Genomic DNA, 16,262 nt, shown 5'->3' with positions numbered 1-16,262 from the left:
ATTTTTCCTGGGTATCCAAGCTTACAGAACTTCTTCAAGCATGTATATATCTTCTTCAATCTAAGTATGTTATTTTTCTTAGAAAAAAAGTATGTTATATTGATCTCCTTGACAGAGTGCATATGTGACATGTCTAAAGCCAAGCCTTGCCATGCTCCTTGTATTTCTAGCTCTAAAGTTGTCTAAATTTGGTGGTGACCAGTTGGACAATCCCTCTGACTATTGTCATGTAGTTGGTGGTTTGCAATATGTCACTCTAACTCCTCCACCTGACATTGCCTACTCCATCAACCAGCTTTTTCAACATATGTAGAGTCCCACAACAACACACTGGACGAGAGCAAAATGTGGGCTGCATTATTTGAAAGGCTCCATTGATTGTGGCCTACATTATAGCAAGAGTACCAATCTTTCTTTACACGGGTTTTATGACTCCGATTGGGCTGGAAATCCCGACGATAACATTCTCTAGTTTGTTAGTCAGCTAAGAAACAAAACCATTATTTCCTTTCCAGCACTGAGGTTGAGTATTGGTTATGGACTCATGGCACTTGTCATTGCTGACGTGTTTTGGATTCGAATGCTACTGCATGAGCTGCGTATTCCCCTACATTCTCATTCCATATTATGGTGTGACAATGTTGGTGCTATTGCCTTGCATCGGCTTCAAACTCAATGTTTCATGCTCGTACCAAGTATATTGAAGTTGATTTTCACTTCATTCATAAGAAGGTCAATAACAAGGATATTCAAGTGCGTCATCTCTCCACTGTGGATCAATTGGCTTTATGAAGAGCCACATTGCCGCTCGTTTGTGTTTTCTGCTTGACAAACTCATGGTCTCTTCGCCCGTCAGGTTGCGGGGGTGTATTAAAGGATCAACAAGTTTGGACAACAAGAGGGACGCGATGGCAAAAGCTTGAATAGCAAGGTCAATATTAAAATAAAAATCAGATAAGAAGTGTTAAAATATAAATTAAATAATTAAACTTTTAAAAGAAGTGATAATTTTAAAAAAAGAAATGAAGAATTTTCATCTATTCTCAACAGTTTAGCTACCTAATATTGAGTTCTAGCCTGTCTAATCTACTCAGACTGCACACTGCATTTAATTTTGAATTTGTTGGTTGATTTGAATTGTTTTTGTAAGAGTATTTACAGTTTGATAATTTGAATTGTCTTTTCTCAGTTTATTAAGTTTGAATTAATGTGCACCATATATATACACTACTGTAAAACACATTAATTGTAATCCAATATATATTAAATCACCACTTATTTCAAAATCTTAAACTTATAAAAAAAAAAAAAAATTAATCATTTGGTTTAAGATGGATTTTGTTTTTAAGTTTTATGGCCCCTGTACATCTTGTTCTGATTTCAACGATTGTTCTATTGATCTGTCACTGGATCACAAAGGAAAGGCAAGTTAAGCAACAGGATGCTACTGTCGCTTGAGAGGAAAGATGGATGAGCTTTGCTGTTCTGCTTCTTGGCGTTTATAGGCTGGCTAGATGTAAACACAACTTTCAAGGAGGACGCATTGGATTCTTGAACTAGTTTTTCCTATTCTTCAAGGACAATCACTTCAGATTAAAAAAAAGAAAAAAAGAAAAAAAGGACAATCACTTCTGGAGTGGCTCATGGAATACTTCTGCTTAGCTTGAGGCTTCTCCCAAAGCACCCATCTCTATCTCTCCAGAGATCCAATGTATCCATCTGGTCTGTGCTACTTGTGTTCTTATCTACCTTCTTGGCAGTTTGTGCATCAAAGATTCTTTGTTTTAAGGGGTGATTGAAATTAGCAAAATGCCAGTGTGAATGCTGTTTGATTATAAATGTTGGACTTTTATCTAGATTGAATTTGTTGTTCCAGTTAGGTAATTTTAGTGCTGTAAATTGTGTGATATCCTCGATATATTGATGCTTCTTGTAGATCTGCCAATTGCCATAGTCACAACAGGTCACTTGTCACATTTACTTCTGATTCTAGACATCAGCAAAACCCATTTTCCCCTTATATTTAGGGATGACAATTCTAATTTGCATGTTGTGTCGAAACATGGATATAAGGGTATATAGGTAACCCTAACTCGACCCGTTTAATTAAAAATTGACTGCCCTGCAATTATACCTCTCAATTTGTTCCTCTCATTCATCTGGTGTTGAATATTTTCCTAAAATTTACACCTTGCTGATCAGCTTCCTATCATCGATTGGCTTTATCAGTTATCCATAGAGAAGTGATATCTAAATAACAGCCGACAAATTGAAACATTAATTTGTATGCTTTTCACTGGTATTAGATCATGCAGATATGAATTCATTTTACTATTTTAGGGGAAACAATTATTTGATAAGAATAGATCTATGATAGATATGATGGTATTTACAGTTACCTTGAAACTGTGACTTGACAACCATGAGAAAAGAAAAGAGGAAAAGATAAAAAGGCTTTTGCATTTCACATCTGTTTCTGAATTGTTTCCCTTATATATCAATGAGAAAATTAACGATCACAAGGACCAAAGCAAGCAAAGAGAGGATGTTACCAAAGGGGTCCACGGATCCGCCCATAGAAATGACCTTATTTTCTGCAAAATCACCATTTTGATCTGTTTAATATCATATATCGAAGATACAGTAAAAATTAATAAAATGAATTAACTTGCAAGAGAGCAGGAAGCTTACTACACTCATTTGGGTGGCAAATGCACCTCAACCCAACTCCACAGTTGCCATTAGGCTTCTCACACTCATCACAGGGATTTGGTACATGATCAGGAATGTCAAAGGAAATCCTTGTCCCCAGCTCATACCCTTCATAGCTGTGATGATCATCAGCCAAAGATCTATGTATGTGGCTGTAATGTGAGCAATTTAGATGTTTTGGATCAAAACCCACGTTTACCTTTTCAAGATCATCAACAAGAAAGCATGAAGGAGGGAGTTTTGGCTGTTCTTGTTTTTGAACTCGAGAAGAAAAAGCTCCACATGGATGGAAGAAAGAGCAGTTTCTGATGAAGGGTGACATGGGGTGTATTATTTTGTTTGAGCAGTTGAAGAGAAGAAGTGAGTTGGGAAGTGGAGGAGAAGGAAAACCAGCTGAGAGAAGCGAAGGAGAGACATAGTGGAGTGAAGAAGAACAAGGAGGGTGAGAGATGGTTAGGAATTTTGTAGTGTAATTGATGGCAGAGACAGGAAAAAGACCAAGAGAGGTTCTGAAGTATAGCTTCTGGGATTTGCATTGGATCATGCGGTGTAATAGAGATGATGATTCAGTTGAACTTGAATTCAAAAAGGGTGCTTGGATTCGGATTTTGCCACAAAAGCTTTCTTGAGCTATGGAAGTAGTGAAGAACAAATTGAGAATGAAAAGGAGAGGTTTCAGAATATGGAGGTTCTTGGCAGTCAGCATGATTGATCTTTCAATTGGTGAAGAATTCTGCCGGGATGGTGTGTTTGATGATCATAGGAAATGGTATATAGATAAAGGTAGAAAACCAAGCATGTTCAGAAAGACAAAATGTATTTTCTTTTTGATATTCCCCTTTTCCCTTAACACCTTCTTTTTTCTTACCCTTTATTTGGATTCCCACTTTGGTCTTTAAAGAGATTCAAATTAGGGGTCTCAGTTCTATCCTTAGGGCCTCTTCTTCCCTCTTTCTCTCTTTCTCTGTGCCCCATTCCCTCTCAATCATAGAAATCTATATAATTTTTCCTTGTTTTTTTCTTTTTGTGCTTTCCTCTCCTTTCTTATCTCAGAATTGTCGAGCTTTTAGTGTCTGTGAAGAAGAAACTATTGTGTGGCAGACAAAAAAGTTATCATGGGACCTCGATTTGACTAAGCAACCGTTCTTAAATTATCAGATAATTACTTGTCTAAACTGTTGTCAATTTGCCAGTTGTGAATCCGTATCCAGTGAAGAAACAAAGTCAAAAAGTAGGTTTATAGCTTTTTTGAGTTCTCCAAATCCAGATTTGCAAAGTAGGTTTTGCATCAAATCCCACCAATCAGGCAACCTGTCTGCTAATGGAAATGTAAAACAACTGTAACATAAATCCACAGTACAAGCTACAGCACACGGTCACTTGTGACATGTCACATAAATAGTAGTAGCAAATTAACACATATATAAGATGCACACAATAATACGACACAGATACTTGGGGGGCCTTTTTTTCTTAATGTTTAAAAGGTTGTTTCTAGATATCAAGCTGGTGCCTTGGCAAGAACAGCTGGGAAATCAAGAAGCACAATTTTCTCAATAGCTGCAGAAAATGTTGCAGAGAATTCGAGGTGATTGGGATGGCCAAGAAATGCAGTGAAGTCTTCCTTCTTGTGAAATGTCATCAAGAATGCATGAGTGAAGCCTTGTCTAAGCATCTCTTGGCTTTCGATGTCCTGCCCCCTGTGAAGAAGAAGAAGAAGAAGAAGTACACACCATCACATAACATTTTTTGGTGATCAAATAGAATGTCTAAAAATAGGCTTGGAGGCTCAAGGGCTCAAAGTATTATTTCTTCTATTTTCTAAGTTCGCACTTTGTTGATTAAATGGAAAAAAGAAAAAAAGAAAAAAAGAAAAGAGCCTGTGCATGCAGAAGAATTAGCAATTTCTTCCACTCTTTGATAATAATAATCGGTGCTGCTTGCTTAGAGCCTGTTTGAAATTTCGTTTAGAGTTTTTAAGTCAAAAAAACGTTTTTTGGGCAAAAGTTTCATTTATAAGTTTTTGCCAAAACGCTTTTAGGTTTTTTGCACCCTTAAAAGCGATTTTAATTTTTTATACCAAACGAACTTTTTTTTTATCAAACAGACTTTTTGAGTGTTAAATGTATTTTAAACTTTTCGAACGCACATCCAAACAAACCTATACTCATTTTAGGAGGGATTTTTTTTTTTTTTTTGTGATGTGACATGAATTTTGCAAAAATAAAATATTTATTAATATTTTGACTTTTTTGAATTAAAAAAATAAAAAAGGAAGTGTAAAAGAGATTTACAAACGGGTCCATCACTGACAAGTATATTGCAGCTCCTCATGACTTTTTGGGTGAAAGAAGCATAATGGTAACCAAAGAAAGGTACCCATATAGATATAGGTACTTCATCAAGGTAAATTGCCCACGGAAAAAGAACTCATGGTGCTTAAGAGTACACTCAGTGTACTTCTTAAGCGTTACGGGTCATTTTTCGGTCAGCAATTGCCTGGATGGAGTATCTTGTGAGTTCCACTCGCTCCTAATCAGCTTTGCCAGTGTCATTTCTCACCAATTTTTCTTAGTATTATGCAGAAAAGAAAAGGAAAGAAAAAGAAAGATTTACCATTCAAAGGACTTGACAGAATCGATCTCAGAAACCAACTTGGTCATCCCATTCAAAATCTCCTCAACCACAACACCTTCCTTGAACTTTGCAATCACCAAATGCTTGAAGTCCCCCATAGCCACTAGCTGCTGCACCCCTGAGCAAAAAGTTAGGCACCAAAGTCCAGCTTATATACACATCAAATGCAACATTATTTGCATGTCAACTTCAACAGTCCCTATCTACCTATATCTCTCCTCTGTCACACCCCATGCCCCATTTCACCTCTCTTGTTGGCAGCAAGCAAGCAATCAATCAACCAAAGAGCCCCGCCACTCCTTTCCCAGACAGTATCTACAGAACAATATTTGTAAAAAGGTACAACCTCATGGGGCTATAAACGCACTTGTTCACCCAACTCCTTTGCTCCATTGTCCAGCCTAATTGTCCTAGCCTTTGCTTTTGCACATGAATGGGGTCCTTGGTGCAAATTTTTTTTTCTTCAAATGAACATTATCATGACATGACAGAAACTTTTCTCTGTTTTTCATTTTCATCACCTTTTTTTTTTCTCCTCTGCAATCCAGAATGCCAACGCTTTCTGCTGGATTTTTCTCCATGTCCTTCCCATGTGCTCCAAGATATATTATTGGGCTGTAATCATGGATGCCATATCCCTACTTATCTTTAAGGAATCTTTAACTCTCCCCTCCCTGCTCTTCCGATGTGGGATTATGATAGAATTTTGTAGGGTTATATATACCTTATGATGCACGTTTTCAGATAAGACTTCTAGTTCAACTTTGTTGAATACTATTTTGAAAGTATTCATACGAAGTTGTTATATATATATATATATATTGGCATGTCTAAATAAAATTCTTAGGCCAAGTAACACTTACATTCCTAACTACGTACATCAAAAGTTATTCATCAATATTTTCTCACAACAACCGTTAAATTATCAATTATTTTAAAAGTTTAAGCTAATATGAGAGAATTGATTTATTGTCGTGGCCTTTTAAAATAACACTAATCAACCCAATGCCTTGTCAAAACTCTAAAATATGTTTATACATGTTTTAGCAGCTGTATATCTTAATATGTCATTTGTAAATAATTAGGGCTTATTTGGGTGTGCCGATAAAAATGGTAATCATGATCTGTGTCACTTTTTCAAACATATAATAATTTTACCAAGTTGCTGGGAGAGTGGGATGAAGCTTTGCTCATCCAGGTGGTTTCACTAGGGTTGATAATTTTTAATAGGGAAAAATATACTTTATTCCCTCAAAGTTTCATCTCATTTGTAATTTGATATTTAATGTTTAAAAATTGACAATGTACCCCAACAAAGTATCAAAAATTCGCAATGTGACCAATCCGTCAGTAATTTTCACTTTCTCTAAAGAAAATTATTGAAAATACCTAATTGCCCTTATATTTTAAAACAATTGGCGTGGCTCGGCCACCCCCATTGGCCATTTAGGGTGGCTTGGGAGTGCTTTCGGCCATCCCCATTGGGCCACTTGGGGGTGGCTCGCCACCCCTTTGGCCATATGGGGGTGGTTTCGGCCACCCCGTAATGGATTTTTTTTTTTTTTTTTTTTTAATTGAGGGTATTTTTGAAATTCTGTCAAAAAAAATATAGGACAATTTTGAAAAGTAGAGACAAAAGAAAGCAAAATTTTCAGTTAAATTAGATGGAAATAGGTAACGGAAGGGTCACATTACAAATTTTTGATATTTTGTTGAGGTACATTGCCAATTTTTAAACATTGAAGGCTAAATTGTAAATGGGATGAAACTTTCGGAGATAAAGTGTATTTTTCTCTTTTTAATACAACACAAAATTAGCGGGTTAAAGTTGAATTTGATACATTTAATTAAATTGGTCAAGTTATGGTTAACCTATATGATGTAAGATGATATTTACCTTTATTTTCGGTAAAAACAAAAATAAAAAAATATCAAAAATAATATTGGAGCAGTGCCGCTTGATCACAATTTTATCTGTTCTCAAACAATGGAAGTACAAAATGAAAGATTGCCACGATTTCCGTTGATTGTCAATTTTATATTAGGATTTTATTTTATTTTATTATGACTTTATTTCCTTTCCTTATAGGGTTAGATTTACTATTGTTACTAGGATTAGATTTAATTTCTCTACTAGGATTAGATTTACTTTCTCTACTAGAAGTAGGTTTACTTTCCTTACAAGTATTTATCTTCTATAAATAGGTTTGCTCATTATGTAAAAAAAAAAAAAAAAAAAAACTCATTGAATTATTATCAAATCAGAGAATTCTCTCTCAAATACTCTGCGGAGTTTTATCCTTCTTTTAGCCTGCGGGCATGTTTTTATCTTTTTGGGTAGAAGACGCTTCCATAATTAAAGACGTTGCTCTTTAATTAGTTACCTTAGTTTTTTGCTACGTCACTATATTTACTTTATACTTATTCAACACTATCCAAAACCGACACACAACACTAAAACTGACAAATTTTGACACAATTCATAAAGTTAGAATAAACTCAACACAAAATTAAATAATTAGGATTAAAGGATCTAATACGTTTAATTAAATTAATCAAATTGAAATTTACTTATATAATCTTAGACTCCAACCTTGTCCGCACCCAACTTTAACACGTAAACACTAATTGCGACCCTTAATTTTAAGGGAAATGCTAGAATGCAATAATTTCCCCACATTTAGCCCATCAAATGCTGATGTGGCAACCCCTCTTATTAGTTTATTATTAAAATTTTGTAAATTTTTAAATCAAAATTAAAAGAATTAAAAACTAAATAAAAAATAAAAAAGAAATTGCAAGGGGTGGCTTCGACCACCCCAGATTGGCGACCACCCCCAAGGGCCTAAAAAAAATTAATTAATTAATTAATTTTTTTTTTTTGATTTAGCCCTTGGGGGTGGCCGAACCACCCCCAAGGGCCATGGGAGTGGCTTCTGCCACCCTCAATGGCGGTTGATAGGGTTGGCAAAACAGGTACCTGACATGACCCGCGGGTACCCGTTACACGATTAGCCTATACACAAATACAACCTGTTTAGCTAAACAGGTAACCGAGTCTAACATGATTATGACACGAAAATAGCCGGATAACCCGACACGACCCGTTTAACCCGTTTACAATAAATGGGTCATATCGGGTAGACTCGACCCGGTCTCTTAACCGGTAACCTGACCTGACCCGACAGCCCCGCTAAAAACCCTAAACTTTTTTTTTTTTTTTTTTTTTTTTTTTTTTTAATTTGTAATAATAATACATGAATACCAATACAATTATTAATAAAAACATTCACAAAATTAGCAATTTTCAACTCTACACATATTAGAATATTAGATAGTCCATTTCCATAGTTCTATGTAATGTAATAATGATTTCAGTTTCTCTTTAAGGAGACTCCTTTGCTATGATGACCAGTTTAGATGTTCTATGTTTTACTGTTCATATTAAATTTCACACACACACACACATATATTAGATAGTCCATTTCCATAATTCCATGTAATGCAATAATAATTTTAGTTTCTCTTTAAGGAGACTCATTTGCTATGATAACCAATCTAGCTGTTCTCTGTTTTACTGTTCATATTAAATTTCACACACACACACACACACACACACACACATATAATGGTGTATATATGAAATGAATATGGATCAAATTAGATTTTCCACGACATTTCCATCATAGCAATAAAAAAAAAGATAATAATAATAAAAAAAAAAACTAACAAAAACAAAATAATAAAGAAAAAACGAAACAAAACTCAAAACTATATCATTATTAGATTCATTACAAATTAGGTTCCCATGGACCATTATGCCCGGCGTTGTCTACTTGAAGTCTTGAAGGATCCATGATCCATCCCATGTAATCAAAGATATGAATTATGAAACACTACAAATATGCTCTTTTAAAAAAAATAAAAAATAAAAAATAATAAAATAAAATAAAAAACGGGTCTGGTGGGTACCCGTTAGACCCGGTTAGTACCCGCCAGACCCGAATAGTAACCGAGTAGACCTGAACCCGATAAGGCTAAACTCAATACCTATTTTTTCGTGTCGAGTTCGTAAATTGTGTCAAAAGTGACAGCCCTAACAGTTGGGGGTGGCCGAAGCCACCCCATGGCCCTTGGGGGTGGATTGGCCACCCCCAAGGGCTAAATCCAGAAAAAAAAATTAATTTTTTTTTGGCATTTGGGGTTGGCCGAAGCCACCCGTAGCATGAACTAGGGTGGCCGGCCACCCCCTATGGAGTGGCCAGCCACTCTTTGCAATTTCTTTTTTATTTTTTATTTAGTTTTTTTATTCTTTTAATTTTGATTTAAAAATTTTAAAAATTTAAATAATAAACTAATAAGAGGAGCCTACCACATCAGCATTTGATGGGTTAAATGTGGAAAAATAATTGCAGCGTAGCATTTCCCTAATTTTAACCCTATGCCCATTACCTTACCGACAAAATAAGCATCCCCTCGTGGGATGAAAAGAGTCGTCGTACTATAGTCAATCCATAGTCCAATTTGGACCGAAAGTAGACTGTAGATTCATTGGGACAATTGAGTGCAGACAGTCTGCGCCATCATAATGCTATCACTTTAACCTACAAGGTTAGGTAGCTAAAAAAATAAAAATAAAAATCTTATTTTATTTTATTTTTTATTTTAGTCCAGTTGGAAAAAGGATGACTCCTACAAACAAAGATTTATGTTGGATGTGATGGATGACATTAAATTTTAAAAATCTATCATCAAGACTAAATAACTTAGCTGTTGTTACAAAAAAAAAAAAAAAAAAAAAAACTTAGGTGTCATGAGTGATATGTTTGGCGGAGAATTTAATTAGAATGCAAAATTAGGGAAGGGGAGGCTGCTTAAATGAAAAATGTTTCTCCTAGTGTATTTGTAGTTCTGAGTGGATATTATTTTTTAAAAATTAAATAAGAAAAATAATGATCACTTTTTATATATATATATATATTAGTCACCTAGGATCAGGAGATTGCACGTAGCATTCCCAATGCTCAAATATTCTTTACCAGACTAATTTATGGAAAGAGATTTGGAGGATTTGGGGTCGAGAGTCCGAGGGTAGTAGTGAAGATGTTTTTACGAAGGGTTTGCAATAATATACTCCCAATTAGGGGTGTACAAACGAGACAGTTATAAGTATCCTGCAACTGCTAACCGTATAACCGCATAACCACTTTGGTATGCGGTTATAAAAAACTGCTAACCGCCTAGTGCGGGGTGGTTAGCAGTTTTAGGGGTTAAAAAAATGGTTAATAACCTCTAACCGCCTACCCTTATATATATAACATTAAAACGATGTCGTTTTGGTGTTTGTTGTTTTAACCGGAATAGGGTTTCATCATACTCATTGTTTTTAGGAACACTTTAACCTAAAACTATTTAAAATAAGTCCAAAAAATAGGCACAAAAAGGCCCAAAACATCTCAAAAAGCCCAAAAGCCCATAAAAAAGAAGAAGTTATAAAACTGTCGGTTATTGGTTTGAATAACCGTCGGTTATAAAATAATCGCTAACCACCTAAGTGAAGTGATTGCGGTTATTAAAATCCAATAACCACCTTAGGCGGTTGCAAACTGCTAATCGCAACTACTTGTACACCCCTACTTCCAACAAAATAAAATCTCTATAAAAGGAGAATTGATCTTAATCCACCAGAGGTAGAGACGCTTGGCCTTATTTGGAGTTGTTTGTGGTCCAAAGATGTTTAGGCTAAATGCAACATGAAGATACAGAAAAGATAGGACGATTTTTCCAGTATTCTTAGAAATTATAGGTGATCTACTTGTGTTTTACTTATGTTCTACTAAGAATGATGTGTCTATTAAAATCACCATTAAGCTTTTAATTGATCAAATGATAATTTTAATAGCTACATCATTCTTAGTAGGATACAAGTAGGACACAAGTAGGTCATTTACAATTACTCCAGTGTTCTAGCTAGAGAGGTTAATTTAATCTCTCTTGAGTTTCTTGCAACAATATATTGTTCGAATATAATTAAAAATATTTTATTAACTTAAGTTTAAAGAAGTTTTTTTCTTTCTTTATTTTTTTCCCCAAATAATTTTAAGTTTTTATACCGTATATATTTAAGATTTTTTTTTTTTTAAAAAAAAAAACTTGCAAACACGACATATACACATTATGATGAATGATAGTATTTAAATCAAAATAAATTAAAATAATAGCACTTTAAGTACACTATGAGTACTATAAGTTATCAAAACGGGAAACAATGGCCAATTGAAATTATATACTTAACCAACTAGTTAAAAAAGAAAAATAAAGTATAAAAATGCATTACGTGTGCAGAGAGAATGTACAGCTTTCATAAATCATGAGAGATTAATTGAAAATATAGAAAAATAAAGGGCAGAGGGAAAGTTACAAATTAAGGGAAGTTTCTAATTAACTACTAAATTCAAGGGAAGGGAAGATGGGAGAAGAGTTGAGAATACTTTAAAACATTCGGTTAAAAACGGACCACTTGAAAATGTGGTGTGCACGGCAGTTTGCACTTCTAGAGGTCTCGGAAGCTGACGAAGCTAAACGATTGAGCTTGAGATCTCCCATTTGGTGAAGAGACTTGCTTGAGTAATGGACAAGCACTTGACTTGCCTCTCCATTTAGCCAGTCACAGTGTGATTAATTAACCTCTAACTTGTCTTTGATCTAACTACCAAAAAGAAATTAATTCTCATACCATTAGATAGAGAGTGAGATGTTTAAGTATACATAAATTAAATTGACTCATTTTTAAAAGTTCAAGTTTTTTGAGATAAGTGGTAGTTTAAATTGGTATTATTGTACTATATCAAGTGTCAAAGGTTTTGAGTTCAAATCTGTTGCAAGAGATGAAGCTTTCACTCACACTTATAAAGTGACTACTAACCCTTTCCACAATTGATGTCGGATAACCTAAAAAATCTTCCCCTCACACATCGGACCTTGAGTCGAAGCAGAAACAACTTGTTTCTCCTGTGAACTGTTGGGCTGAGACTTGTTGGTTAAACTTAGGCTCTGATACCAGTGTTGGGTAGTCTTGGGCGTCTCTCAACCCTAGAAGGTAGCTCAAGAGGTGAGACTTTCCTTTACGCTTATAAACTGACAACCAGCCCCTTCCACAACTGATGTGAGATAATCCCAACAAAATTTTAATCTGTTAATTTACTTTTCATTTAATTAAAATATTTTACGTGTTGAGCTCACTTATTAAAATAGAGTTTTAGCTCACGTATATGTGATAATGTGTGCTAAAATATACTTATTAATTTTTAATTATTTAAACTTTTGAGATAAACGATGATCGAAAAAAATATCTGAGCACTGCCATCCACAACATGTTGTACAACTAGTATTTTTGTCTTTGTCCTCCAAATTTCAAACCATCTTTTCAGATTTGAAGCTCATCCACGATTTCTAATCTAATCTTTTCCTAATTAATGATCCTTTGATTTAAATTAGCATTTAACAAGGAAAACATATACATCCTCTCACTTTCTTGGAAAAATATTACACTGGTCTTCGATATATATGGTTAAGCAAATTTTACCTGAGCAATGATTTTTCTCATAACAAATAAAAGTTAAAGAACAAAAAATCGTTCTCAAAATCATTACCCAATTACATACGAGGGCCCCATATAATTTTTCTCATAACAAAGACATGGCTATGACTAATTAACTTCAAATTAGGTATTTAATCACCATATCATGTAATATATAATGACGTACAAATTGTTTGATAAAATTTAATGATCGTATAGATCATAAATACAAGGTAAGAGAATTTTTTTTTTTTTAGTCGTATGATAATGGGATCGTGGGGGCCATGTGATGAACTTGTGGCTCACTGAGTTTGTGGGACTGTGGGATCGTGCGCAGGGCTGCACGTGCACGTGCGTGTCTCAGAAAACGAGTGGGGTACTGGTGGCACCTTCACCGGCCGGCGGCTCCAATAAGACAACCCAATTAAGGTCACATTATGCGGACCCAACAAGATTTGGTATCTTAAGGGCCCCAAAACAAAACAAAAAAAAGGATTTGGTATCCACTTGTCACAATATGAGTACATGTGTGCGGTGATTATTAACGTTGGGAGTTTTTAGTAAATTCCTTTCAATTTTTTTTTTTTTTTTTTTTTTCTAAGCCATCGAAGAACATGCTCATCAGTCATCATTCATTCACCTATTAGGACTATGAACACTTCGTTGTCGTTTTCTAATGATAAAAGATGCCTTGATTTATTTATATCTATTCAAATGAGGAACTTGATTATAAGGGAGAGTCTTTCTCATTTGTGATCCAAATGAAAATATGAATAAGAAAGGAAAATGTTAGGTATTTTTTTGATCATATTCTTTTTCTAGGACTAGGAGAACACTAAAAGAACGTCTAGCATTTCTCAAAGAGAAACCAATTAGAAATGGTTCCAAATACAAGGTAATGAGAAGCAACTCATCTAGCGAAAGATTTTGATCTCAGATTTGGGTTTGGGTTTAAAGATGTGATCTGTTTAATTAGATATGTTTGATAACATATATAGTTTTATACTCATTAATGTTGGAGTGTTTTCAGGTCCAAGGATTCATTACCTCAACTATTTTCTTAGTGAGGGGCCACTTGCACGACAATGTTGTTCTTGCAAGACAAAGACCTATAGGGTCAAAGGGTCTTCAGCCGGAACCGAAGACTCTCCTATGCTTAAGTTAGCCTTTTTTTTTTTTTTTTTTTGAAGTAGGAAAAGCAATGAAAAATTTGTCTCTAGGTTCTAATGAACCAGTGTGTGCGTGAGATAAAGAAAAAGAGAGAGAGGGAGAACGAGAGAGAGAAGTGAGAGCCTCTTAGAGAGAGGTAATGAGAGAGAGACGTCTCTTTTTCTTATGGAGAGAGGGAGTGAATCCCTCCTTTCTTTTTTTGGTCTTAAGGGAAGAGGAAGAAGAGAAGAAGAAGTCCTCTTCTCCTTCCTCTTTTCTTCTTTTTCCTCTTTTCTTCTTTTATCTAAAGGTGTAAAGTGATGTGCGGTACGTGTCACCAATTGAGTGGTTGATGATATATTGTAAATATGTATGCATAAAAGAATGGATACATTCTTCCCAACATTTATGCTTTGGCACGACTAATTAAACTCAACACCCAACATTTAGTGTTGACAATTTTTTACATGACCTGTAAACCCAACACGAATTTAACACAAAATTAGCAGATTATGGTTGAGGAGTCTAACCATTTTAATTAAATAAGTCGGATTAATGTTAACTTTTATATATATATATATAATACCCATGTCTCAATTGGATATAAATTTAATATGCAAACACGAATTATCACCCAAAAGAAAAATTGCATGTCTTAGGGATGCTTGAGATGAATTTGATGCATGCCCTTTTGGAAGAATTTGGGTCTTAAGCCGGAGGCTCTCTCCCATGAGAAAAAGGAAATGCCCATGAGACGGATGTGGGAGTTGGGGTTTAATTTGGTGTTTCTTCAAGTAGGGTATTTCAATATCAATTAATAAAGCACTATAGTGCATGGCTATGATCTCAACTCTCAAGCCTCGTGGGCTAGGACGATAGATTGGCAGGCAGCCTAAAATGAGCCAAAGAGCTTATGATGGGCCGACCATTTACTCAAAATATAGATTAATTGTATTTTCAAATACAATTAATCTCTCTTATAGTATTAACCATTTTTTCTTAATCCATGCTTTACCCTTTATATATAGTATCTATCTTTTAATTTGGGTAATGCTAAAAGGAAAGTTTATGTTTTCCCAAAATTGACGTTACTTTTAAAATTACTATTAGGTTTAGTAATCTATCACAAATTCAATAGTAATTTTAAAAGTTATATACACATCAACTTCTTTTAATATTAATAGACCCACTTCAAGCCCAAACAATCCCGCCCCTCTTCTTTCAACTCCCTTTGTTACAAATCCTATTCGCCTGCTCGAGTAATCTCATATACTAGATAAGTATCCTATATATATATATATATATATATATATATAAACAGCTCTCACTATATAACTAAATAAGGGAGTACTCACCATTTTTCTTAAGAAAATGCTTGAATACTACACCTTTTACAATACAAGAACATAAACATTTAGTTGACACTGCCACATCAAGCACGATTAAATTTAATTGTTTAGTTACTGATTTGGTAAGTGTCATGTTAACTTACAAATTGACGCAAGAGTCTGCGTGATAGATACTACGTGACATTGTTATGACAGCCACAATCAAATGTAATTGTTGAGTGGCCGTTTTGGTAACTGCCACGTCGATTTACAAACTAATGTAGCAATACTATACATTGTGCGTTGTTATATTGCCACATCAATTATAATCAAATTTAATTATTTTGTTACTGGTGTGATAAATGCTACGTAGATTGCCACTCGCAATAAGGGATTGGGATCCCCAGCAATAGCTGAGGATTTGCCTATCAATTTTTTTTTGAAATTTTGGTCATTAAATCTCATCCAAGGATCTTCAAACTGACACGTGTCCCACTAATTAAAAAAATAATATTTTATTTTTAAATTGTAAAAATAAAATATAAAAAATAATAATAATAAAAATATGGCCACCCTAATTGAACCATGGGGTTGGCAGGAACCACCCCCAAGGGCCGATTAGGGATGGCCCCATGGCCCCAAAAATTAAATTTTTGGCGTTAGGGGGTGGCCGAACCTCCCCTTGGGGCCCTAGGGGGTGGCTTCGGCCACACCCAACCGGTCCGGCCTTGGGGGCCCCAGGAGGTGGATTGGCCACCCCCTAGGACCGAACCCATAAACTAGCCACCCTTAACCGCTCTTTGGGGGTCGCTCCGGCTACCGCCTAGGGCCCCAGGGGGTGGATCGGTCACCCCCCA

The 16,262-nt window shown here is 35.1% G+C and overlaps 2 protein-coding genes across 2 annotated transcripts; both read right to left on the bottom strand.

Annotated features, from left to right (window-relative positions):
* Positions 1-733: 733 nt before the first annotated feature.
* LOC132162800 (uncharacterized) lies at positions 734-3,822 on the bottom strand. Its single transcript, XM_059573028.1, has 3 exons — positions 2,692-3,822; positions 2,553-2,594; positions 734-918 (listed from the first exon to the last, which is right to left on the bottom strand). The coding sequence occupies exons 1-3, from the start codon at positions 3,416-3,418 to the stop codon at positions 734-736; spliced, it is 954 nt and encodes a 317-aa protein (XP_059429011.1). The 5' UTR covers positions 3,419-3,822.
* A 218-nt stretch (positions 3,823-4,040) lies between these two features.
* Positions 4,041-5,498, bottom strand: LOC132164506 (stress-response A/B barrel domain-containing protein At5g22580; the record flags this gene model as incomplete). The annotated part of the gene is made up of 2 exons (XM_059575027.1): positions 4,041-4,412; positions 5,329-5,498. Coding segments are annotated over 2 exons (369 nt in total), but the record flags the coding sequence as incomplete, so codon positions are not given.
* Between the last annotated feature and the right edge of the window lie 10,764 nt (positions 5,499-16,262).

This window comes from Corylus avellana, chromosome ca10, assembly GCF_901000735.1.
Source record: "Corylus avellana chromosome ca10, CavTom2PMs-1.0".
Taxonomy (NCBI): domain Eukaryota; kingdom Viridiplantae; phylum Streptophyta; class Magnoliopsida; order Fagales; family Betulaceae; genus Corylus; species Corylus avellana.
Note: the sequence above shows the minus strand (reverse complement) of the source record. Positions and strands in the feature narration are given on the sequence as shown.